Below are 27,766 nucleotides of genomic sequence, written 5' to 3'. Positions count from 1 at the left end.
CAAGAGTAACCCAGCAACACATTAAGCTATGAACTTCAGAAGTGAAAAAATATATGCAAGTTGCAGATACATAGGAACGAAATTGCAAAGGTCCAGTAACTCACCAGTTAAGCGAAAAAAACAAGAAAGAACAAAGTCCACAGTAGCAAGAACCTAGAATTTCTGGCCTTGGCTTTTAGCCGGCCAAGAACCAGAATGTAGAACAAGAGTATTAGAGAACAAAGAGTGGTAACTTCATTTTTTAGTAAATCTCTTAACGATTCAAGTCTGCTTCAAAGGGGAATGGGGAGGGGTTTGTATAGTGTGAGTACGTAATTTTTGCCCGACTAGAAATACTCCTACAAAATTGAAAAATAGGGTTTCAAAATTATTTTTAGTTTTATAGGATTTTGTAGGATTTTCTTAATTAATTATTTGTATTTTTGTGCATATTTAATATTTTTAATATCGTAGAAAAATACCAAAAATATCAAATCATCATTACACAATATTTTTAGGCTTTAATTGCATTTAGAATTTAATTGTATTTATTGAACAAAAAATATTGGTCATGTTACATGTTAGACTTAGCTTTAAATTAGTAATTTCATTTCATTAGTTTCAAATTGATTAATTTTTCAAATATTAGAAGTAGCTAATTAAGGTTATTTCACAAATTAGATCTAATTTAGGACCTATTTTAGGTTTTTAATTAATTAAGTTAGGATTTTTAAAATCAAAGAAAATGGGAATAGGAAGAATATTTGGTCTTGCACTTAAAATTGGGCCAATTTCTAAATGGCCCAATTGCTTTCAAATTATCTAGCCCAAATTTGACCCCAAACTTGGTCCAAATCCGATCCAACCCCCACTAATCGAAACGACATCGTTTCACCTCCTCTAATCCCAGTCGTTGGATCATTTTGATCTAACGGCTTGCAACTAAGTCCCAAATCCCTTAAAAGTGTCAGACCGGACCCCCAAACCCCAAAACATCCCCCTTATTCTCTCTTCTCTCGCAGAAACTAACCCTAGCCGCCCCCATTTCCCCTCGTAACCCTAGCCGCCTAGGGATCCTCCTCCGTCCTCCGTCACCCGAAATTGCCTTACAGTGGTGGACCACCTCCAATCCTACCCAAATTCACACCAGACAAGCATCATAATCTCCTCATCTCATATCTACCACCAATTTCTTCAAAATCCTTACCCATTTGCTCCAATTTTAGATCTGAAATTCCAAAAGAAAACCAAAATCCTAACCCGTCCCTCTTTTTAATTTTTACGATTTCAAAGGCTCGATTTGAGCCAAAGTTTATGCCAATCGATTGTTCTCAGTAAGAACAATCGATTAGCGTCAGTTTTGGATCGCTTCAAGGCTTGTCGGATTCTGACCAAGTCCATATTGGCCAGCCAAGCTCCGATGCTTTCATCGATTCACCTTAGTCGTGTATTCATTTTTAGCAAAATTAGTATCTTGCTCTTTTCCCTTTGTCTCTATTTACTATTTTTAGGTTTTTGATTTTATCTTATTTTGTTTGCTTTGTTCCTCATTATTGTGTGTTTACGATAAAATGGGATTAGTTTTAATTTAGTTGCATGTCTATCCAGTTAGTCGCATTGCTAGTTTAGCTTAATCAACCCTAGTTAACTTAGTAATTTACTTAGGTTTAAATAATAAATTATTTCTGTTTGGTTTGTTTAACATTGTTTCCTGCCTTAATTAGTTGCTCAGTGATGTTCTTAACACACATTTGGAAATTGTAGGGGTGAAAGGGTAGTAGAAAGAACTTAAAGGGGTTAATTTGGAAGTAAAAATGGATGAATTTTTAGGTAAAAAATATCAGAAGTTTCTAGTATTGAACAACTATCTCTTTTTTTGTTGTTGAAATATGCTGAAAATTGGTAAAGAGGATAGTTGTGCCAGGTCTGCTGAAAAAGATGATAGACTATCCTTTTTATAGCTGGGGCATCTTTGAATTTTAGAATAGAATATTCCCTATTATTCTTATCCTTATGCATTTTTCTTATACTATGTAAAAAGGAACCTCACTCACACTCACACAGACGTTAATATCGCTACAGATTTACTCACAAAAAGGAAAGAATTCACTCTTGATTTTTCTTTCTGCTTATATACTAATTTCTTCCCAAAGGATAGGGAATTCCATTCAAATACCAGAAATGGAGACTTAGGATTCATCTTGGTTTCCTGTTTGTTTTCCTATCATTGGGGGTTTCGGGATTTCTAGGGTTTGAGGTTTTTAAGCTATTGTCTGTTACTCTTTGTTGTTGTATTCTTGCTACTGTTTCTTCTAGTTTATTCAGAGATTCATCTTCTTCTTCTCTTTATTTGTTGCTAGTAAGGTATGTACTGATAGTTTTTCTAATAATGATGTTGTTACTTTAATGTCATATGGCTTTGAGGTTTCAACTATTTGCTCATTTCATGTATACTGAATGCTCTTTGCTTTCATGTTTGGTTGCAAGTTTAAGTTTGATTTAAATCATTAGATGTGTTGAATGTCTCAAACCTTAATGAAATAGGGAACAAGTGTTAAAATTATTTCTTTTTTTAGCTTTTGACAGTCAAGGTATACATGAAGTTCCAAAATTCCATAAATGTTTAAGGTTTCAGAAGTTTGACAGTATTTGTTTTTTTGTGTAAGGACCTCCCCTTTTGAAATCACTTTGTTTGGTATTGTTGGCATTTGGTAATGCAGGAGTTTGTGAGTGCTTGGGCACAAGGCTCAGATTTACAAGTGTAGCGACTGGTTGGTTAGCCTTTTGTAAATGATAGGCAGCTTCAAGAACATTGCAAAGTTTTTGCTAGTTGATCACAGGCAAACTCAAAATTAATTTGATTTCGGCCTATGCAACTAAATTTCTTAATTTAGTTCAAGGCTTGTAATTTTTTATAAAAATGTAATTAAGCTATTTATTACTAGTAGTGTATAAAAATGTATTCATACTTAGTTTAATCCATCACTGTTTCAGTTCTTTTTCTTTACAGCAGCCTAAATGTTCTTGTTCAGAGTTGAAAACTGGCGCATTTCATTTAAATATGTTTGGGGCCGGTACATATTAATTTTTGAAAACTGGGCCCATTTAGTCTAAACATGTTTGGGGTCGGTACATATTAATTTGAGATGCTCTAGTTTAGTAAATGTTATTTGTTCATGAGATGTGATTTAAGTAGCTAGTATAATGATTTTGAAAACTATAATCGATGATGCTTTGATTCGATATTGTCTGTTTCTAGAACCTCATCAATCCTGTGTTAATATCTAAAGTAACTTATAATTGCTTTCATTGTTCTACGATTACAAAAGGGACTTAGTGTATCATTTCCATTTACTTAGCAAATTTCATAACAGATTTAGATTTCATACGTTGTGGACATCCCATGCTTATCAAAACTTTAGGAAAATAATCATGAACATAGTAGTTTGCTTTAAGCGCGATTAATAAATCATCACGGCTATAGGTACGGTTCCCGTGGTATAGTCGTGATACATAATTCCCAATTTGGTTGTACATTTCATGTAACCCGACCATAACTTCGAACAATAATAAAATAAACATATCGCAAATCGCGGATGCATTTCATGTAGCGTGGTTTGCAATGTGTACCAAAACGACAAGTGCACGACAATCGTGACTTATTTCAGAAATAACTCCATAAATAAATAAAAGCAGTTAAAAGGTAAAATGCACCATAGGTTTAAAACAGGTAATAAATCAGATAATTAGGCCAATTATTGATAGTTGAGCGACCGTGCTAAAATCACGAAACTCGGGAGTGCCTCACACTTTCTCTCGGATTAACAGAATTCCTTACCTGGTCTTCTGTGTTCGCAGACCATAAAATAGAGTCAATTTCCTCAATTTGGGATTTAAAATACACTGGTGACTTGGGACACCATAAATTATTCCAAGTGGCGACTCTGAAATTAAATAAATAATCTCATTTCGATTAATGTCACTTTAATTGGAAAAACTCCTTATCCCCCTCAGGAAAAAGGAGGTGTGACATATAGTAGTAAAAATTGAACACCCAAACAAGGAAAATCATCAATCAAATACTAGAAAGGAAAGAATCATCATATGCAATCAAAAATCAGTAAGAAAAAGAGAAAAAATCTCAAATCCTAATTTTAGGAAAAGTAAAAATTGGCAGGATCTAGACAAAGAAAATCAAACTCGCACATAATAGGACGAATATAGACAAGATAACAATTAAAATCAGATATACGAACCAACTTTGGTTCGATCCAAAGAGATCTGAAAACCCTAATTTTAGGGTAAGTAAGAATCAACAGAAAATATATAGAGATTTCGTACCCATAATAGAACAAGAGTGAATATAGACAGAATAGCAGAAAGGTCAAGGATTTGAACTGATTTTGGTTCGATCTTTAAGGGATCTGCTTGTCATGTTTAGGCAAGCAGTGTAGAGGAGTAACCAGTACCAAGAGGAAGTCGTGTATGGCAAGTAGTAGCAATCAAATCCCATGTCTTGTGCGATTAGGAGATGGATTTGGGGGGAATATGGCTAGGGTTTGGTTGAAGAAGAAGAGGGAGTATTTGAGAGAGTTCAAGGGCGGGTGGTAATGGGAAATGGCTAGGGTTTGGGGGTGAGCGATTAATTAAAAGGGGGGAAATAATGAGGGTTGTTGATCTTGGGAGATCAACGGCCAGGATTTAAAAGGTGAGTGTGGCTGGTCGTAGAGATGGGGCATCAACCGGGTTGGGTTGGGTTAATTGGTCTTGGAACAGGGGTAATTGGGCTAATTTGGGTCCAAAGGTAATTTAGCATTATAAAAATATAAAAGGATATTTTGACACAAATAGTATAGATAAAAAGCAATTATATGTGAATATAGGCTATTATTGCAAAATTAGGTAAATAGCTTAAAAATGCAAACATAATTATACGAAATAAATTAAGAATATTATGAAATATATATGAGGATGTGAAATAGTAATTTGGATGATTAAGTCATTATAAAATAATTTTAAGGAATTATTAATAATTATTCAAGTAATTTAAATGCAGAAAAATCAATTTAAAGCTCTAAAAATTATGAAAAATTATAGAAAATGCATGTGTAGGTTTATAAACTAAATGATGATGCAAATATACTATTTTGATAGTACATATATACAATTTAAAAATATGAGGGAAAAATTGGTTATAAACAACTATGTTTACAAATTCAACTGTACCGTTTTACGGGTAAATACTCTTCAACAACCAGTGTTTTAATAAAAAATCGCAAGAGTTGCTTTTTCTAACAAATATTTATTATGGTTAAACAACAAAAAAGGAAGTAGTATGTGTCATATTTATTTTTAAAAAATAATATAATTATATAATGTCTTAAATTAATACTAGAAGTACTATATATGTGTAATTGCAATTTCATGTAAGAAATTCAAATAGTGCAGGTTTAACGACTTTGCCACACTTAAAAAGCGAAATTAACCTGCTTAAAGTTTAGTTAGTAAAACTTTGCACATGATTTTATTTAAGATATTATCAAAGCTTGGATTCGAAGATGTTAAAGCTAAGATATTATTAAAGCTTGAAACAATACTTTTGGCTGTGCAGAATAATTGTTTTATTTTTGGTTGAACCATGGCCATTTGGATTAGATGCTTTTACATGTTTTTTCCTTAGATTTCCCGCTTGATAACTGATGTCCTCAAGTGGGTCCGACTAATCGGGATTCAAATTGGCATAAGATTCATTAAAAGATTAATATTTTTTACCAAATTTTTTTTCATATTCAGGACTTAAATTCAAAATCTCTGTTAAGAATGAACATGCTTCTATATTTGACATGTCTGTCGTATTGTATTACCATGAGACCCTCTCTGTGTTTGAAAAGTCGTTGCACTCTGTTTTCACGTGTAAATATCTCACCAAACTTTTGTTGAGTTTCTTTTCAAGATGTAAAAGTTTTAAAAAGAGGGTAAATGAAAAATGGAGGGAAAATGAAATTTTTGAGTAAAATTTAAGTTTCCCTCTTTTGACAATGAAATATTGTTCCATAATGAAAGAGGAAAAGGTTTTTGGTGGGTATATATACAATTGCTCTTCTTATAGTTCTTAAAGAGTTAAGAAGAAGGAAAGTCTCGCGCCGTCGCCGTCGTCGCTCGCTCGGCTCGGCTTCGGCTTCAATTGATTAATTTTTTGGACCAAATTTATTTGTTAATAGTAAATATTAACATAATATTATCCGTATTTGTAACGGATGTTTTCCAATCCGTGGATAGAATTCAAGTGTCCCACCAATTCGGTCAAGTGCATGCTCCATTATCCATTGGCAGCCTAGTGCTTCTCCCACCATGGCCAAGTGTTTGCTTCATAACAGCCTAGTGCATGGTCCACCATGGGTAAATAAGTGGTGACTGGTCATTCTCTTAATAGTTGATTGCACTATAAATATGTGCAGCAGCTGTTAGAGCAAAGACACCGAAAAAATTAAGATAAGCAGCTGTTATGAGAAGGCACAGGCAGAAACGAAATTGAGAGCTTCACTGTCGTCAATCTCCTCTTCAGTTAAAACTCAACGTTTGGTTATAAATTGCATTCATTCCTCTCAGAATTTCCATTCGACTTCTGAGTTCTCCTCCTTTGTTCTGCATTGTTTTTTAACTACAAACAAATTATTTTTTAACTATAGCTGCAGTTTATGGTCTTGAAATTCATCAAATGGACGGAAAAACAGTCTTCTTAAATGGGGATTTGGAGGAAGAAATCTACATGGAACAACCTTAAGGGTTTGTGGTTCCAGGGAAAAGAAGGTATGTAGACTTGTTAAGTCCTTCTACAGACTAAAACAAGCACCCAAACAATGGCATGCGAAATTTGACCAAACAATGTTGTCAAATGGTTTTAAGATAAATGAATGTGATAAATGTGTGTACATTAAAAATGTTCCAAATCACATATTCATTGTTTGCCTATATGTGGATTATATGTTGATAATGAGTAATGACATTGCAAACATAAATGTGACTAAGCGTATGCTAACTAGCAAGTTTGATATGAAGGACTTGGGAGTTGCAGATTTAATTCTGGGGATTAAGATCCAAAAGACTCCTCAAGGTCTGGCATTGTCACAATCTCATTATATTAAGAAAGTACTTGAAAAATTCAAGCACTTAGGGTTTAAAGTTGCAAAGACTCCAATTGACGTGAATCTTGCATTAGCAAAGAACAAAGGCCAAAGCATATCACAATTAGATTATGCTCGTGTGTTGGAAAGCTTAATGTACATCATGAATTGTACACGACCAGATATATCTTGTGTTATAAGTAAACTGAGTCGATACACGAGCAATCCATGTCAATCTCATTGGATGGCAATGAAACGAGTTTTGGGATATTTAGAACATACCCAAAACTTTGATTTGCACTATAGTAAATATTCTGCGGTGATTGAAGGATATTGTGATGCAAATTGGATCACCGGTTCAACTGATTCGAAGTCTACAAGTGGATATGTATTCACTATTGGTGGAGGAGCGGTATCTTAAAAGTCGTCCAAACAAACTTGTATTGCCCGCTCTACAATGGAGGCTGAGTTCATATCTTTAGATAAAGCCAGTGAAGAAGCTGAATGGCTCCGGAATTTCTTGGAAGACATTCCATTTTGGCCCAAATCGTTGGCACCAATATGCATACATTGCGATAGCCAAGCGACAATTGGAAGAGCTGGGAGTGTTATGTATAACGGTAAATCTCGTCATATACGATGAAGACATAAAACCGTTAGGCAACTACTCTTTAGAGGAATTATCACGATTGACTATGTAAAGTCAAGTGATAATGTGTCGGATCCACTTACAAAAGGCCTAACTAGAGAGGCAGTTGAGAAATCATCGAAGGGAATGAGACTATGGCCGAGAACAAGTCATTGTGGCGGTAACTCTACCTAGAAGACTGAAGATCCCAAGATCTAGGTTCAAGAAGATCAAACAAAGTCATTAATGACGGTTCAACATTGTCAACAAATATTTTGGTCCATTCTCGTGATGAGACAATGTTCAGTACCAAGGATAAAGCATTAAGTTTTTTTAATGATTTCTAAATTTGACACGGGGTATATCAAATAGTGTATCTACGGGATGACACGTTTAGGAATCACCTATGTAAGTGTGAAGTGTTAGCCGCTTCAAGGAGATTTTTCAAGGCCAATTCTCGATGCATATATGAAACCAGGCGGTGTTCATGGCTGAAACGAACACAACAATGAGAACCAAAGACAGTTAAGAGTTGATTGTGTGACTTATGGTTGTCTAGGTATACACTAAAGTTCGACGGTTCAAAGATATCAAATCTACCATTGACCGAGTATATCCGACATAAGTTCACTATGAACTTATCCAGATGCAATTAATCCTTGCTTGCAAATCACACAAGTTTTTCATACATACTTCCGTGATATAGCCATTCCCCATTCATGTGGGGGATTGTTGAGTTTCTTTTTAAGGTGAAAAAGTCTTAAAAAGAGGGTAAATGGAAATGGAGAGAAAATAAAATTTTTTAGTAAAATTTAAGTTTCCCTCTCTTGACAATGAAACATTGTCCCATATTGGAAGAGGAAAAGGCTTTTGGTGGGTATATATACAATTGCTCTTCTTATAGCTCTTAAAGAGTTAAAAAGAAGGCAAGCCTCGCACCGTCGTCATCGTCGCTCGCTTAGCTCGGCTTCGGATTTGGATATGATCGATTGATTGATTAATTTTTTGGAACAAATTTATTTGTTAATAGTAAATATTAACGTAATATTATCCGTATTTGTAACGGATGTTTTTCAATCCGTGGATAGAATTCAAGTGTCCCACCAGTTCGGCCAAGTGCATGCTCCATTGTCCATTGGCAGCCTAGTGCTCCTCCCACCATGGCCAAGTGCTTGCTCCATAACAGCCTAGTTCATGTTCCGCCATGGGTAAATGAGTGGTGGTTGGTCATTCTCGTAGTAGCTGACTGCACTATAAATATGTGCAGCAGCTGTTAGAGCAAAGACACCGCAAAAATTAACATAAGCAGCTGTTAAGAGAAGGCACAGGCAGAAACGAAATTGAGAGCTTTACTGTCGTCGATCTCCTCTTCAGTTAAAACTCAACGTTTGGATATAAATTGCATTCCTTTCTCTCAGAATTTCATTCTGCTTCTGAGTTCTCCTCCTTTGTTCTGCATTATTTTTTAACTACAAACAAAGCAACCGTAAGTGTGATTTGCTGTCGAACTTTGTATTCACTGAAACACTGGGGTTTGAAGTACCGCTACACCAGTGTATAATTCGTTCTATCCTGAGAGGAAATAATCCATAACCTTGGGTACTAGGAGGGAATTAAATTCCTTAAGGAAACATTGTGAATTCAGTGGGCTCGAATTAATTACTGTTTCGTTTATATTTACGTTTATACACTAACTTTCTTTTCTCTAGAATTATTATTTACAAATACAGCAAGTAAGAAGATAGCAACCAACAACTTTGACCAAAATTATTTGATTATCTCGGGATGAAAGTTCCACCTAATGCTAGAATATTATGCCCAAATAGTGATGCTAAAAATTAATGGCTAAATTAAGGAGGACAAAAATTAATTAACATAATATGCCTTTTAAGAACCAGGACTTTTCTTGGCTCCTGGGAGATTGGGTTAAATTCCATGAGAGTCGGTCATGATTTTATACCTTTAATTTGAGCTCGGTTGATTTTTCATGTAAGAGTTTGCGAGTTCTCTATTTCATTCCGCATTATTTCTACTTGAAGTAACTAGGCAGCAACACATTCATTAAGAACCAATTCCATCTGTCTTATGATAATGACTCAATTCATCCCATCAATTATAAGAAGCAACGGTGGAAAGATTTTACCATTAAAAGTAGCACGCTGTTAATACATGATATACTCATTAGAGTTAAGAGGACCACAAATGGTACAACCTCTTAAGCTCTAATTAAGCAGCTAGAGAAAATAGCATGCATATAAGGTACTACTAAAACTACTTAAAACAGGAAAACCGAACACAAAGGCGAACAACGTTGAAAGCATCAAAATATTCATCTTATTAACTTCATCACAGACAATCACAATATCTGCTACTCCACATCCTGCTACCACAGAGTTACGAGTTTTCAACAACTTTACTGCACCCTGCAATATTTATTACCAACAAATGAAAATTACAGTTAGTTACCTTATATATGCTGGGAGTGTAAAGAACTTTTACTCTGATCAATGTATTGAAAATGTCTTATCAAGTAATTAACTAATCTCACTTTTAATGGACGAGTAACTATAGTTATCTTTTAAGTGACCTGATAGTGAAAAACATTTTTATATAGAAGTTGTACTTTACAATGGTAGAATGGTAGTTAGGCACAAAAATGTTGCGAAATATTTAGGAAAGAATATATATATACTTGGCGCAGTCAATGGATGGGCTGATCTTGTAGGGTATAATGACACCACATTTGCTGGGAAGGGCAGCAGCTAGGTTGAGATTAACTCCACTGATAACACGAGCAGCAGATTTCATGCAATTGCAAACAGTTTGGCGATCTTGAGTGGTACTTGCTGCACTGAAAAGGTTCCTAATACCTATTGAGACATAATATAATTAAGTAATTAAAAAATAAATTTATTTGTCTAACAACTTAAGCTTTTAAATGCGACAGTTATAAGTTCAACAATATTACCGTTGCAGCACATTGTAGGGATAGCTCCTCCCATCCTAACGTAGTCGAGGCATGGCGACAAATCTGTGGCCACCGTCCCACATGTGACTACTGCCTCTGCATGGCTTGCAACTATTGCAATCACCATAGCAGCTATGAACATTACTGATAAGCTTGCAAACTTAGCCATTTTGATGAAATATAGTTTTGAAATAAGAAAAGTTGTGATTTTTGAAGTAATAGTTTAGCTTTGCAAAAGTGAAGTAGGTGTGGGAGAAGAATGGTACTTGAGTGCCCCTATATAGAGAAGTTTATGACTAATCCACAGTTGTTTTTAGATGAGGGAATTAAAGTGTTACTGGGATTTCCACCTAGTTGGTAGTTGGATGCAATTCAATGCTTCTTGATGAATCTTCAAAATCAATTGATGCAATGTACCAAATAACTTTAAATTATTCTGGAGCAATATTGTATTTTATAACTTGTGACCATCCATTGTTGCATGTCCTTCCATCCCGTAATGTCCTTTTTTCTCTTGACCGCCGATCCATTGCTGCATGCCATCCCATCCCTTAATCTTTGGACATATATATATTTTGGCTCAACGATTTGAAATAATTTTTGGTGTTAACTGATATTATTTCAAATAAGTGTGTTTTTTGATATCAAATTGGGAATGCTATTTCAACTTCAAACTTGAACTTTTTTATCCCTTAATCATGTCCAAACCAACTTTGACCAGATACCTTTTTTCAATTTCAACGTCAAGTACATTTTTTACAAATCTCAACCAACTCTCATGTCGGCTACTTAATTTCATTTCAAACATAGGTCAGAAAAATCCATTTCGGACAAACTCTACAGTACTTGCTCCAGCCACACTTAAAAGGATACTAGATACTCCGGTGTCTTGTTCATTGCACCCCAATCCTTATTCTCAACATCAGTTATCGCTAATTTGACATCGTTAGCTGATTTGATATATTTGGTTCAATCAAAACTAAAGAAAAAGGTCACTTTTCCTCAAGGAACATGTAACAGAAAACCACCATATTTTTAATTTTCATAGTCAAAATACACGAAGGGACAGACATGATTTCCAGAGTGTTTGAGAGAGAGAAACTGATCAGCTAGGATAGGAAAATGGACCACCATATTGTTATATTTTATTTTATACATAAGGAGCAATGCAAAAAAATATAAATAAAACAAAAATTACAAATAAATATTTGAAAAATCGGTTGGGTTAAGTGGGCTCGAGTCTCATGATTTGGTCCATCGCTGGCCTGGATATATCATGTGGCTGATTTTGCGGCCCAACTGTTTAATAGATAGGGAAATAGACATGGATCTGCATTTTAAATTATGCTGATTTTGTGTACAGAGTTTGTGAAAATATTTTGAAGCTACTGTTTAGAAGGAATATAGCTAAGGGAGATAAAGTAATCTTAAAGCTTCTCGCGATCGAAAAAATAACAATCAAATACAATGTGTTTGCACGGAATCAAAAGACCGAACTTTGACAATCTAAACTGAAAACTAACTGTTACAATGCACAGAGATAGGAGTCAACCTAGTTGACATACCTGTCATCAGCGAGTTTACTCAGCCAAGTGAATTCAACAAACAATCTACTAGTGGAATATGTATACGGTCAAAATCATGTGCCCCGATTTTGTTCGCTCGAGGTGTCACTTCGGGAATAAGTTCAATAGGGACCGAGCTCGAGCCCGAAGGCGGAATACGAAGCTCGAAGATCAAAGTGCTCGATGAATACAGGGGCCGAATATGATCAACCTCGAAATAATACTGTTATGGTTTTATAACAGAAAGAGTGAGATTCCCGTGATGGCTCTAAGATCATGGCGTGAATTCTGGAATAGATTTGTACGAGTTAGTACGGATTTGTACTAGGCGGTTAGACATCTCTCCCAATAAGATTCCTTACTAAAAATAGAAATGTAGCTTATTTAGGATTCCCCTACTATATAAAGGGGACACCAATCATTTGTATCGCATCATCAATTATTGACAAAAAGAATATACTCTCTTACTTTCTTATTCATCAGAATTGTCCCTTAACTTTATTGTTGTCACTTTACTGTTCTTGTTGATCTACCTCGAGGCCATCTTAGCTCGAGGTCAAGATTTGCTTAAACACTGGTTTGATTCAACTCGCTTTTTTAATTTATACGTTGGATTTCTTGGTTATTAATTAGTATTGAATTAAACCGCGTATCTTTAAAACCACAAACAAGTTTAATTGTTACTTGTATTTCGAGGTAAATAGATTGGCGCCCACCGTGGGGCTAAAGATAATAGTGGTTATTTCAGTGCTAATTCTGATAACACACGTTATTTTCACACTTGTTCTTGTCAAGAATTTTTGTTCTTAGGTTAAAACATGTCAAACTCACAAAATGCACCCGCACACGGCGATGATGGTCTTGGATTTCATGGGGAAAATAACAATGTAGTTGCTCCGGGAGCCGGTGTGCCACCGATTAACCCTGGGAAAGTGCCAAATGTGGAACCAGTCGATGTCAGTTCACACATTGCTTTGAATGCGGATTTAGGCGCAGACCCCAGAGGAAGTGTACGCAGGGAAGTCCGATATGGTGGCTAAGGAACACAGTGTATAGGAGATGGGGGAGTTAGCCTCCAAGTAATATTCGAGATGCTACAAGCTCAACAGATTGTTATCGCTCAGCTTCAAAGTCAACATAAAACTCCAAGTGTGGTCGAACCAGAAATCACTAGCCGTACTGAGCCGGTGTCAGAAAGATTGAACGGTAATGGCTCGGGGACTGATCCCACGATTATAAGGGTGGTTGAGGAGCTCACCAAAAGAATCGAGTTGGGGGAGAAAACGATTGAGGATAATGACAAAAAAGTGAAGACGTATAACTCGCGTGTTGATCAAATACCGGGGGCACCCTCAGTATTGAAAGGATTAGATGCCAAAAAAAACTCGTGCAAAAGCCATCCCCCCCCCCCCGAGTGCGGCTCCGAAGCCCATCCCCAAGAAATTTCGTATGCCAGATATACCTAAGTACAACGGGACGATCGATACTAATGAACACATCACCTCGTACACATGCGGGATTAAAGGAAACGACTTAAATGATGATGAGATCGAGTCGGTTTTGTTGAAAACATTTGGGAAAACTTTGTCGAAAGGAGCAATGATTTGGTATCACAACTTGCCACCGAACTCCATCGATTCCTTTGCTATGTTAGCAGACGCCTTCGTAAAGGCACATGCCGGGGCTATAAAGGTTGCAACAAGAAAATCAGACATTTTAAAGATAAGACTGAAAGGTGATGAAACACTCAGGGAGTTCGTATCCCGATTTCAAATGGAGCGAATAAAGTTACCACCGGTCTTGGATGATTGGGCCATGCGAGCTTTTACACAGGGGTTGAACGAACGAAGTTTGATTGAATCACGACAGTTGAAGCAAAATCTGATCGAGTATCCAGCTATGACTTGGGAAGATGTACATAATCGTTACCAATCGAAGTTATGGTGAACTTCATCGTTTGTCAAAATAAGAGAAGTTCAAAATCACAAAACATAACTTAAGGCTCACATTTACTCAACGGACAACAATGGCTGAAACATCTTGTAAGCACGTGATTTTTGCTTCACGGACAAGCACTCCAAAAGAAAACAAAAATAGTGACCAGTGACCTCGCTGTACAAATTTTCCAATTTTTCATGACATGTACTGCTAGTCATTTGTGGTTCATCCCATTTTTTTGCATTTTTTGATCTTATCAGTCAAAACACAAGGTATGTCTGTCATAGTAATCAAACCGTAATTCAGTAGTTAAAAGAAAATTCAAAAATATATGTGCATTGTTCGTTCTAGGTTGTGATTTAACTTACTTGAACATTTTAATTTGGTGTGATAATGGTGTTGAAGTGTTACATTGTTGTTTGTTTTAATTTCATTTGTTTTACTATTTATTTGTTATTTTTCATTTTTTTGTTTTAAAATTAGAAAAAAAAAAGAAAAGAGTTGAAAATCGGTTTGGGCCCAAAAATGAAACGAAATAGGCCCAAAATCGGCACTCAAGTCCAGTCCAAATCCGGCCTGCCCAAGCACCAATTCAAACGACGCCGTTTCAGGCAAGTCGATCTGAGTCATCTAAGCCTCTTGATCCAACGGTCCACATCCGCACCTGTGACCCGACCTGTTTAGCCGGTCCAACCCAATCCATCACTTAAACCCAAACGACCCCGTTTTAATACCAAACGACCTCGTCTCACCCCTCACCATCAGATCCAAGCCGTTGAGATCATCTGATCCAACGGCTCAGATCTAAACCCCTAGACCATATATAAGCTTTCTATCACACCTCACGCCCCCTATCCGAACCCCACTTTCACTAATCTCCTTCCCCAAGCCTGAAACCCCCCAAACCCTAGCAGCCGCCCTAGTTTCCCCTTCACCAGAACCCGGCGGCATGAACGCCGGTGACCACCTCCTGAACACCCTAGGACCCCCTCACTCTCCTGAACATGGATCTATTACCCCCTAGCCTCGAATCCCCTTCCTTCATCTCGAATCTTCATTTGAAGATTCGAGTCGAACCCGGACCTATACCAAACCTCACCATCTTCATACCAGACACTCCCCTGACCCCCCTCGTGACCAAACCAGGCTTGGTTTGGTCCGAATCTACCCACAACTTCTAAAAAACCAGATCTGAAAATCCAGACCTTAGAACACATGAACCTGGGGAATCCAGCTAGCCTTAACGGGGGTTTGAGGTCTAATAGACCTTAATCAAGGTGTTCTCATGTGAGAACACCCTGATTAAAGTTTGTTCGGCCTCAAAGGGTCAGAGTTGAGTCAGATTTGGATCAATTTTTTTGGACATTTCTCGGTAAGTTTTTCTTTTCCTTTTTGTTTTATTCAACTGCTAATTAAGTTGTCGGCATGTTTCGTTGTATTTGTTTGTTATTTTTGTTATTTTTCATTCGGATTTCTTCCATCTCTGTCAAAGACCTTTTATTTGGTCGATTGTTTTCTGTGTGTGATTTGAACGTATCCTATGATAAACATGTCCGATTAGGATAGTCGTCGCATAAATAACTTATATAGGTTCCTAGTGATTGACCAAAGTTGTCCGAAGCCCTTCAGGTCCCTGTATGTATTGGTTTATATGAACGACTGATTGTTACCTGTTATAATTAGTATAGTCGACTTGATAAATGTCGTCGATTAACTTCCTACGACTGAATGTTCAAATATTCTAATTCGTACAACTTCACGTAAGTGAATGAACCTGTTGATTGTTAATTGGATGCTTGACATTAGCTGTGACTACTAGCTTGTAACTGCATTGTAAACAAATTAAAAGAATCAGGCTAGGGCAGTCTTGAATTGAACTTTCAGAAGTTCAAAATGCCCTGATGCTGCAAGGGGTTTAGGGCAGTAATAATCAAGGTTAACAAGGGTAGTCTGGGGTTCGAGAAAAACAGGAAAAAGCTTAGTTTAAGTGAGCTGACAAGTAGGGTACTAATTTAGGATTAAACTAATGCAAATGGGGAACAAGACACAAGAGTATGGGGGTTTAAAATGAATACTTAAATGAACCCATAACTCTTGATTAAAGAATAAGGCCAAGCGTGGGGAACAAATGGCTGGCATCAAAAAGATGCTTAGGCGTGGGATTTAATAGGTATGGGCAGTCTGCAAATTGGCAGGATCCAGGCAGCTTGACTGCACTGGTTGTTTGGCTTATAAATAGGCCATTTCAAAACTTAAAAAGGGCTGAAAATTTTAGTCTTGAAGGGAGATCTTGTGAGTTGAAGAAAACTGGAAAAAAAACAGAAAGAAATTTCCAGAAATACTGTAACTGAACACTGTCCAAAAAACTGCAAAAAGAAACCAAGTTGGTTATCCTAACTGGGATTGTTATTTGTTCCATTAAGAGAAGTCTATGTTCTTCTGCTGTGATTGTTACTACCGAGCTTTCTGTGTACTGTGGCTTGAGTTTTGATTGTCGAAACTGTGCTGGTTATTTGCTGAGCCTTGGTGGTTATTGAACTTTTGTGGCTATAGCCCAAAATACTCTGTTTCCTTTCTCGACTGGTTTTGTTGCCTATCCTGTTTTTCTGGGAGTATTAGTCTGTTGCTCGACCAACGTGTGAACTGCATCTTTGTGGCTGTTTGGTTGTTGCTGTGTTGTGCTATTTATCTGCTGCTGTTGTACCTGCTGTGTACCACTCAGCTGATCATCTTTCTTTTTCTTTTGCTCCTCTATACCAGGTACACAAATATATTATCAGTGTAACTTGAAAGGTTTGAGCATAAATGTAAAAGAGAAGATCTGCAGATGCGTATATATACATAGACTATTGTGTTAGGCCTCTTATAATGTATAATAGTTTACATTCTTGTTTTGGATGCTGGAGATAGTCTTCATGCCTAATAAATGTCAATGTATGGTAGTTGAATGTTAGATTGTGTATATAGGTTGGTGATAAGAGTATGCCCAAGGCAGTAGGTTGCATCTCAGATTTAGTTCAATGGTGTAGTATAAGTCTGTAATGTATGCCAAGCATGAAAATCGTACACTACTAGTTAAGTTCTTTCCTTTCTGATAAATTGCCATATATAACTGTTAAACCATGTTTTAAGACAAAGAACACAGGGCTTGCAATCTCAACCTCACGAAGGTCGAGCCCAGGTCAAAACAGACCAAGCAGGCCTGCATAGGACAAACAATGGCCCAGGTCTGGCCCATCACGCATGGGCTGGATTTGGGCCTTTAATTTTTGCTCGGCTGACTGTGTACGTGGCCGTGCTTTTGATTTTGCGCAAGCACTCGGAATTCTGTTATAGATAACTTGCAAGCATGTAATTAATTAGGGCTACCTACTGTTTTCAATTAGTAGAGACAAACGCGACAAGAAACGTAGTTGCTATAGGATATCCTTTTAAAATAAGGACGAGATGAGCCTCGACAAAAAAAATAAAGAAAAACGCACAAATTGCGGGGCCCTTGTTAAATATATATATGTTGAAGCATTCAGTCCCTAAGGTGGGTCGTTTAGGAAATCTCACGACCCTCCGGAATAATAACGCGATAGCCTCTTTAAGCGCGCATTTAATAATTTTACCTTCTTAAATTCGGGTGCGCATTTATGTGACCCAAATCCAAATCTCGACGGATTCGAAATGTGTTTCTAATCACGGGTACATTGATTGTGACGTGGTTCGAGATGCATGTCCATGACGTCGCAAATTCCTTTTAAAAATAGAACGAGACGAGCCTCGACAAACAAAATGTACAAAGCTGCGGGGCCCTCTAGATGTATGTATATATTAAAGTATTTAGAATTCGGGATATGCCGTTTAACGAATTTTTACGACTTTCCCCAAAATAACAAGACGCTAGTTGCTTTAGGCGCGCCTTTAACAATTTATTTTCCTTAATTCGGGTGCACATTTATGTGACCCAAATCCAAATCTCAACCGAGTCGAGATATATCGATAACCACGGGTACATTGATGTAACGTGGTTCGAGATATGTTTTCACGACGTTGCAATTCTCGTAAAAATAATAATAATGACAAAAGCGGTTAAAAGATAAAATTTGCACATGGTTCATAATTGTATTTAAAATCAGATAAATAATCCAAATATAACAGTTAAGCGACCGTGCTAGAACCACGGTGCTTGTAAAGTGGTTTTTTTGGAACAAAAGCGGTTAAAAGATAAAGTTCCTTATCCGGATTTTTGGTACGCAGACTGTAATATAGAGTCATTCTTTTCCTCGATTCGGGATTAAAATTGGTGACTTGGGACACCCTAAATCTCCCAAGTGGCGACTCTGAAATAAATAACCCAATCCAGTTTCGATTGTCCTTTAATTGGAAAAACTCCCCTGCCCCCTCGCGGGTGCGGAAAAAGGAGGTGTGACAACTCTGGCGACTCTGTTGGGGAAAAATGACCCAGAACCACTGGTTCAGGGTTAAGAATTCGAGCTTAAAATAATTGTTATTATTTGGCTTTATTTATTATCTGATTTTTACGTGTTTGCGCCTAATGTGCTAAATGCTGCTTTTATTGTTTTGATATTATTTGAACTGTACATATAAACTGTGCCGAAACCCTTCTCTTCTCTCTTGAGGAGCGCACGCTGGTCGTGGCTTCTTTCTGTTAGTGTCATATGCCAAAATAGAACGAGGATTCGGAGGAGTTGCAAAATCAGATGGCCTTTTGGTTACCGGTACACAGCTCCCATCCTTGGCTCGAGTTGTCCGCTCGGGTAAGCCAGGTCTAGAACAAACACCTAGGTTTTACAGCTTAGTATAACATAACTTCATACCGGATCCCTAGTAGGAACGCTTATTTGCATCATGTGCATTTGACTTAGGGGACTCAGCACAGGGGCTGGGTCCGTCTAGGACAAGCAACCTGAGAATAAAGACCATCCTGCTACATCCTGTTTGCTTTATGCATTTACTTGTTTCAAAGCTTGCATGCTGACCGGCTTCTGAATATCGGGAATGTTTGAAAAAAAAAAGAGAAAAAAAAAGAATAACGGTTAGGGAGTTAATTATTTATTCTTGAAAAATCAATACCCAGAAAACGGTTAAAGCTCTGCCAGAATTTTGAAAAAAAAAAGAAAAATGTGTGCCTTATTAATTTGTTTTAGAAAGTAAGAGTCTTTGATTTATTTTTAAGAGAAAAATAGTGTGTCTCCAAAATTCGGCTTATGCGTGAACTACGTCAGTTTGATTCTCGCAGGGTGCGAGATACGTAGGCAACCCCCATCGGGCTCAACTTGTTTTTCAAAATATAAGTACAATCCAAAGAACGAAAGTTTTTAAGGTGACATCATACTTTTCAGAAACAACCAAATTTCGTTTTTCTAGGAAAAAAAGGGGTGTGTCAATTTGGTATTTGAGTCCAATGAGTCTGCATCTTTGCTTAATCACCCCAATAAACATGCAGAATGAGCATAAGTCCAAGTTTGCCGGTAACAGTTAGAAGCAAAATCCCTCTGGAAGTGCGATTATGGTGGGAGGATTTGGAAAACTCAGAGCAAGACAAGATCAAACTGAACCTGGGAGGTCTGGTTAATTTGTTGAACGTCAGGCCTCGGTGCGACATCATAAAGGCTTTGGTTACATTTTGGGATCCGGCCCACAACGTGTTCCACTTCTCGGATTTTGAACTCACCCCAACCTTAGAAGAAGTGGCAGGTTACATGGACGTCACTGAAGGTTTGAGGCACAAATACCTGATCGCCCCAAGAGCTGTGAATTCACACAAATTCATGGATCTGTTGAAGATAAGCAAGGGAGTCCCATATGCTGAACTGGATAGAGGTTTTTCTACCCTGCAATTCATATACCAGAGGTACGGGAACATAGGAGGATTCAATGATCCAGAAAGTGGTGTCTGCAGTAGGGGAAATCTGGTAAAGTGGAATGAGCATAGGCGGTTCGCTTTCATGGTGGCATTCTTGGGCCTTGCGGTGTTTCCCCGAAAAGATAGAAATATCGATCTGAAGGTGGCTGGGGTCGTTAAAGTCCTGATTACCAATGATAAAAGCATCCTTGCTCCTATGGTAGTGTCGGAAATATACCGAGCCCTCACGGCTTGTAAGGCCGGGGCAGATTTCTTCGAAGGATGCAACTTGTTATTGCAGATGTGGATGATCGAACACTTGTGCCGCCATCCTCAGTGTATGCGCTACATGTCTACAAATGAGGACTGCATCGAAGGTTATAACCTGAGGGTTTCAGGTTTCCGATTACCAGAAGGGTTCGAAGAATGGACATCCTATCTCCGGGCCATAACTGCAGATCAAATAAACTGGACTTTGGGTTGGCTATCTGTGGAAGAAATCGTATACATGCCCGCAACTGGTCCTCACTTCCTCTTGATGGGACTCAGAGGTATTCAACCTTATGCCCCTTAGAGGGTGATGAGGCAGTTAGGAAAGTGTCAAGTAGTACACCCGGCCGAAGATCTCAGCACTTATGCAGTCGAGGTCAGCAGTGACGGCCAATTTCCTGAAAAGACAGTTCGTTGCATATGGGGAGAATGCCAGTACCTGACGGTAAATACTCGGGTAGGTGATGTATCCAGAGGTGAAGTCTCACCAGCTTATCTTGCTTGGCATAATAAGAAGAACATTGCGGAGCGGCCCACCAAACGGCCTCACCTCCAAGATTTTGTTGAGTCATCACAAGAACAATGGGGCTGGCTCGCAAAAGAGGAAGGTTACCGAGCTGAAATCGGGAAGCTAAAGCGTCAAGTTGAAAGACTTGTATTTGAAAATAATGTGCAAGTCGCCTCGGAACAGGCGGAAAAAAACAAGCTAGCCCAAGAGAACCAGACCTTGAAGGCCCGCCTTCGCCAAGCCAGTAAGAATAACATTGACCGACAGAAACGTCGCTCCGACGAAAGATTGATAGCAAGTTTAAGAAATCAGGTCATCCAGAGCCAAGAAGAATTAGAACAATCAGAAGCTTGCATCGCAAGGATGAAGGTCAAATGGGCAAAAGGCACAACAGCCCGAAGACAGCGTCTGCAACAGGTCATAAGGGATTATGAAATGAGCATTAGGATATTAAGAGAGACGAACTCCACTCTACATGATCAGATCATCAAACAAGCACGAGATGCGCAGGCCGACAGAAGACAGTGTTACGATGCAATGGCCCGCATGGTAAGACAAATGGAGTTGTTCCAGGATCGACTTGCCGACAATGCTCAGGCACTGGGATTGAAGAACCGACAAATCAGGCAGTTGTTCAGTGAAAGGGATAATATTCGAGCAAGGATTGACGAAATCGGGCATTACATCTACATGAAATGCCTGGCATGTGAGCGAACACCTCGGAAGACCCTCCTTGTTTCCATCATGGGCTGCGTCCACCGGATTATGCACGAGTTGAAGAGCCTCCAAAGAGACCTTACACCTAGGGCCGCGAAAGGGCCGAAAGATGCCTCGTGGGCCCCTAAGTTGGAAGATTAGGCTTGGGTCGAGTCCTGCTTATTTGGCTTTGTTGCTTTCCCATATGTTGTTTTCTTTTCGTTTAGTCAAACCAAGTTAAAAAAAATTGTGGAGTCTGTATTGTTGCTATTTTGTCTGAAGTAATGTGTAATAGCAAATTTTGATAATGAAATTAAGTGACTCCGAAAGAATTTCTATGTATCTTTACTTTATGGCAGAACTATGTCTGGTCTGATTCGTGCGGGGACGTGATACGTAGGCAATCCCCATAAGATTCGACCGCTTTTAATAAAGAAAGAAAAGAAAATACAAATAAAATACAGGGTTTCCAAAATACTTTAAAAGGGACAAATGAGCAAGCCGGGATGACGCATGTTGTTTGAAACAAAGCATGTAGAAACGGTTAACTGCCTAGGAGCATTGCATCCTCTATGTGTTGTGATCAAATCTGTTAACACTAACGCTAACAAAGTTTGTTGTTGTCTGATTCAGACAAGTTAGTTGTTAAAGAACTCTGGCAACACACTCCTATCAAACCAGATCCAAAGGACCGATAGCAACAAGCATGACTACTTCAGAGAATAGTAATGAGGAAGAGAGGCCGATGAGCCAGTTGTTAAAAGAAGCGATGGAAAAGATTGAAAGGATGAGACTAGAGATGAATGCAATGCAGCTAGCCATAGCCAAAACACAAAAGAGCCCTGAAACACTGGGACACATGCCAGAATACCCTCACTCCGGCCCTTCCACAAGCTGCCCAAATCCCCTTTATCATCAAGAAAGAAGCCCTCATGATTCCCAAGCTCCACCCCCCCATCAACCTCTCCCAACACCCAATATTCCCATTTTTGTGGGACCAACATCATCCCCTTTGCAAAGAACGACCAGTGAGCCATTGTTTCAGGCTCACGATACACAATACTATCCCCCCGAGCCTACGTTTCATGCTCCCGAGCCACAGACTTACAATTCACACTTGGAAGTGCCGGCAGAGATTGAGAAGCCGATCAAGGCCCCTGAACAGGATGAGGTATTGAGAAAGTTCAAAAGCCTGGAGCAGTCTTTCAGGAACCTGCACGGTTTGGGCAACCAGGTCAGCGTAGCATACAAAGATCTATGCCCTTTCCCAGACGTCTAACTCCCGGCTGGGTTCAAGATGCCTAAATTTGATCTATATGAAGGGCATGGTGATCCCATGGCACATTTGCGGGGATTCTGTAGCAAAATGAGAGGGGCAGGCGGCAAGGATGAGCTGCTGATAGCTTATTTCAGCCAAAGTCTGAGCAGATCTGCACTAGAATGGTATACCAGGCAGGATTCCAATAGGTGGTATACTTGGGACGATCTGGCGCAGGCCTTTGCAGGTCATTTCCAGTACAATCTCGAGATAGTCCCTGATCGTCTCACATTATTAAGAACTGGGAAGAAACCCGGGGAAGGTTTTCGCGAGTTCGGGTTCCGCTGGAGAGAACAAGCAGCTAGAGTCGATCCTCCCATGAGAGAGGGAGAGATGGTGGACTATTTCTTGCAAACATTGGATCCAACCTACTTTGGTCACTTGGTGACAACGGTTGGAAAGTCCTTCAACGAGGTGGTCAAGATAGGGGTCATGATAGAAGAGGGTCTGAGGTCTGACAAAATCTTGAACTATTCGGCGCTCAAGGCCACGACCCAGGCTATTCAGAGCGGCGCGGGAGGTGCGCTGAGAAGAAAGAAAGAAGAGGTTGCCATGATCGAGGCAGGCAGTTGGTCCAGGGCTGGCAGGCCACACTACAACCAACCCAGACCTCACAGGTCAAACTACCCATACAACCCACCACAAAATTTCTATCCACCTCGAGAACCACATTGTTCCGTACACCAGGCCCAAGCATACACTCAGCCTCCGGTTCGCCCGCAATGGCGCGCGCCGGCTCCCCAGAACACATATACGCCACCACAAAACACCTACCCTCCACCGAGGGCGTATAGAAACCCTTCAGGGGAAGGCTTTCGGGGAAATCCAGATGCTAGGAATGACAGGTTGTGGAAACAGAGAACTTTCATGGAGTTGGGAGAAACCTACACCGCTTTGTTCCACAAGCTGAGGCAATTGGGTTTGGTTAGTCCTGTCCGGACTCGAGAACCAAATCCCCCACCTCAGAATTTGGATCGATCGATAAGTTGTGAATACTGCTCAGGGATGCTCGGGCATGATACCGAGAAGTGTTGGAAATTGAGCCATGCCATACAGGATCTTATTGACACCAATAAGATCGAGGTCCAGACACCTGAAGCTCCTAACATCAACCAAAACCCACTGCCACCGCACCACGAGACTCACATGATTGAGTTGGTGTATGAGGGAGGAGAGTTGAGAAAACCATCACAAACAGTGATGATGATCCAAGCCGCCCCGAAAGAAGTCTCAACCAGTGGGGTAACGAGGGTACAGTCACAGGGAGAAAGCGTCAAGCCAGTAGTGATATTGGGAAAGAGCCCGTCCGCCATGACAAGCAAACCCGAGCCAAACAAGTTGGCATTATCAGGGGTTCCGCCCGCACCTACTGTTGTGTTAAAGGGGGCATATAGAGAATTGGTCACCATAAAGCCTGTAGTCCAGCTGCCGATGATTGATAGCAAGGCTGTGCCTTGGAAATATGAAAAGGCGGTGGTGATGTACAGGGGAAAACAGGTGGAAGAAGTTAGTTGTGAAGCGCAAGGGCTGACTCGATCGGGTCGATGTTTTGCTCCGGTGGAACTAAGAAGAACCAACCCAGTTGCAACCAAGAAACCTGTGTCCGAAGAAGAGGCTGAGGAGTTCCTGAGGAAGATGAAAGTGCAGGACTATTCCGTGGTCGAACAGCTGAGAAAAACACCGGCCCAGATCTCACTGCTGTCATTACTGATTCATTCGGAGGAGCATCGGCGAGCTTTGATGAAGATATTGAACGAAACTCATGTACCCAATGAGATTTCTGTAAACCACCTGGAAACCATTGCCAACAAGATTTTCGAGGTGAACAGGGTAACGTTCTCAGATGATGATCTGCCGGTGGAAGGTACAGAGCATAATAAAGCTCTATACCTAGCTGTCAAATGTGAAGACTCGGTGGTAACTCGAGTATTGATAGATAACGGCTCAAGTGACAATATTTGTCCACTACCTACCCTGAACCAGTTAAAGATCGACCACGGAAGAATCCACAAGAACAACATCTGTGTCCGAGGGTTCGACGGAAACGGAACAGCCACTGTGGGGGATGTTGTACTTGAATTGACCATCGGTCCAGTCTTGTTTACCATGGAGTTCCAGGTGTTAGATGCCACAGTATCTTATAACCTTCTGTTAGGACGACCATGGATTCATGCAGCCAAAGCAGTGCCCTCCACCCTACATCAGATGGTGAAGTTCGAGTGGGAAAGACAAGAGGTCGTGCTACACGACGAGGACACGGCGCGCACCATGGGTGGCGCCATTGTACCTTTCATAGAGACCGATGATGGCAAAGGTCCTTGGGTCTACCAGATTTTCGATACAGTGTCGGCCAACAAAATTTCTGAAGGAGAAATCATCCCGCACCCTAGGGTAGCTGCCGCAACAGTCATGATGGTCTCGGAAATGCTGGGTAATGGATTTGTGCCGGGAAAAGGCCTGGGAGTCGAGCTTCAGGGGATTGTCCAACCTGTCACCCTGCCTAAAAATCTGGAAACTTTCGGATTGGGGTTCAAACCAACCGCAGCAGATAAGAAGCAAGCGCGAAAAATGAAGAAGAGGGTCTGGTTTCTGCCCAAACCGGTGCCACGTCTCTCAAGGTCCTTTGTCAGAGCCAGTGCCAAGGGGTCGCCCGTCCCAAAGATCCCAGGACCATTGATTGGTATGGATGGGGACCTGAATCAGAGTTTCGAGAGGCTATTCGCTGATATCAGTATGGTAGAGGCTGGAGAAGGTTCCAGCAGAGCAGAGATACAGTTTGTGGGGCCTGAGGCCAAAACCAACAATTGGACTGTTACTCCTCTTCCTGTCCGAGGGGAGTCTTGGTAGTAGGCTTTGATTTATGTTTTGTTTGTTTTGTTTTGTTAGGATTATTCCAGGGTGTAATCCAAATTTTACTTTTGTCTTGTAAAAGTGTGAACCCTTTTATCCCGCAAGTTTAATAAAGTTCTCTCTTTTTGTCCCATTTTAATTTTTGTTTTGTTCTTTTTCTTTCTGAACAGTTCTCTTTTTACTGGTTCTAATGACATGGCATGCACAGCGGATCTTCGACCTAGTCTAATAAATCAATCTGAATCCGACTCAATGATGCAAGAGGTCGTTTGTGACGATGAATCTGAATGTGACGAAGGTGAAGCCTTCGAAGAGATAAACCGAGAACTGTACCAATTTGAGGAAAAACCCAAACCCAACCTACATGACACTGAGGCTGTGAATCTAGGAGACGCTGATAACGTCCAAGAAACCAAAATCAGCATCCACATTGAGCCGAATGTCAGGGAAGAATTGGTCAAAACCCTCATGGAATTCAAAGATGTTTTTGCATGGTCATATGACGATATGCCTAGATTAAGCACCAATTTAGTAGTTCACAAATTGCCCACTGACCCGGCATACCCTCCGGTCAAGCAAAAGCTAAGGAAGTTTAAAACAGAAATGAGTGTAAAGATCAAAGAAGAGGTGATTAAGCAGTTGCAGGCGAAGGTCATTCGGGTCACTCGATATCCCGAGTGGTTGGCCAATGTGGTACCAGTCCCAAAGAAGGATGGGAAAATCAGGGTGTGCGTCGACTACCGCAACCTCAACAAAGCAAGTCCCAAGGACAATTTTCCGTTACCCAACATTCATATCCTGATCGATAATTGCGCTGGGCGCGAGATCGGATCCTTTGTGGATTTCTATGCGGGTTATCATCAGATCCTAATGGACGAGGAGGATGCGGAAAAAACAGCATTTATTATGCCATGGGGAACTCACTGCTATCGGGTAATGCCGTTCGGATTAAAGAACGCCGGGGCAACGTATATGCGAGCAATGACTGCTGTGTTTCATGACATGATACACAAAGAAATTGAGGTGTACGTCGATGATGTGATCATAAAATCTTGGCGTCAGGAGGACCATGTAGAACACCTAAGGAGGTTTTTCCAAAGACTCCGAAGGTATGATATCAAGCTTAACCCGGCCAAATGCGCATTCGGGGTTCCATCAGGAAAGCTGCTAGGGTTCATCGTCAGTCGACGAGGGATTGAGTTAGACCCATCCAAAATTGAATCCATCCTAGATTTGCCACCGCCAAGGAACAAAACAGAGGTAATGAGTTTGCTGGGTAGACTCAATTACATCAGCAGGTTCATCGCCCAACTCACAGCAACTTGTGAGCCCATATTTCGGCTGCTGAGAAAGGATGCTGTGGTAGGTTGGACGGCAGAGTGTCAGGAGGCCTTCGACCAAATCAAAGGGTATTTGTCTAATCCACCCGTATTGGTCCCGCCTAAGCTTGGAAAGCCCTTAATTCTTTACCTTACGGTCCTGGAAAATTCATTTGGTTGTGTACTGGGGCAACATGATGACACAAGAAGGAAGGAGCAGGCCATCTACTATCTTAGCAAGAAATTCACAGTACATGAGGTCAAGTACACTCAACTCGAGAAAACATGTTGCGCCCTAACTTGGGTAGCTCAGAAGTTGAAGCACTACCTATCTTCGTATACTACTTATCTCATATCCCGTTTGGACCCATTGAAGTATATCTTTCAGAAACCTATGCCCACGGGAAGGTTGGCAAAATGGCAAATTCTACTCACAGAGTTTGATATCGTCTATGTGACGAGGACAGCCATGAAATCCCAGGCGCTAGCCGATCATCTGGCAGAGAATCCTGTTGATGAAAAATACTAGCCTTTAAGAACGTATTTTCCCGACGAAGAGGTAATGCATACAAATGAGATGGAATTACCTGAGGAGCTGGGTTGGAAGCTTTTCTTCGATGGAGCTGCAAACGCAAAAGGGGTTGGAATAGGAGCAGTACTCATTTCTGAAACAAGACGCCATTATCCTGTTACGGCTCAACTACGCTTCTATTGCACCAATAATATGTCGAGTATGAAGCTTGCATTCT

General features: G+C 39.9%; 1 protein-coding gene and 1 long non-coding RNA gene across 2 annotated transcripts; one reads left to right on the top strand and one right to left on the bottom strand.

Annotated features, from left to right (window-relative positions):
- Nucleotides 1-983: 983 nt before the first annotated feature.
- On the top strand, nucleotides 984-2,986 carry LOC107827870 (uncharacterized). Its single transcript, XR_001657633.2, has 2 exons — nucleotides 984-2,343; nucleotides 2,700-2,986. It is a non-coding gene; the product is annotated as an uncharacterized LOC107827870 (long non-coding RNA).
- Nucleotides 2,987-9,844: 6,858 nt separating this feature from the next.
- On the bottom strand, nucleotides 9,845-10,966 carry LOC107827875 (non-specific lipid-transfer protein 1-like). The gene is made up of 3 exons (XM_016655097.2): nucleotides 10,700-10,966; nucleotides 10,424-10,601; nucleotides 9,845-10,154 (listed from the first exon to the last, which is right to left on the bottom strand). The coding sequence occupies exons 1-3, from the start codon at nucleotides 10,866-10,868 to the stop codon at nucleotides 10,145-10,147; spliced, it is 357 nt and encodes a 118-aa protein (XP_016510583.1). The 5' UTR covers nucleotides 10,869-10,966; the 3' UTR covers nucleotides 9,845-10,144.
- Nucleotides 10,967-27,766: the final 16,800 nt, after the last annotated feature.

The sequence above is a fragment of the Nicotiana tabacum genome, chromosome 10, assembly GCF_000715075.1.
Source record: "Nicotiana tabacum cultivar K326 chromosome 10, ASM71507v2, whole genome shotgun sequence".
Taxonomy (NCBI): domain Eukaryota; kingdom Viridiplantae; phylum Streptophyta; class Magnoliopsida; order Solanales; family Solanaceae; genus Nicotiana; species Nicotiana tabacum.
Note: the sequence above shows the minus strand (reverse complement) of the source record. Positions and strands in the feature narration are given on the sequence as shown.

Bases quoted from the DNA above. Each gene is read 5' to 3' on its own strand.
- LOC107827875 (XM_016655097.2), bottom strand. From the start codon at position 10,868: ATGGCTAAGTTTGCAAGCTTATCAGTAATGTTCATAGCTGCTATGGTG. The intron at 10,602-10,699 runs GTAATATTGTTG...ATGTCTCAATAG, and splicing joins CCCTACAATGTGCTGCAACG to GTATTAGGAACCTTTTCAGT.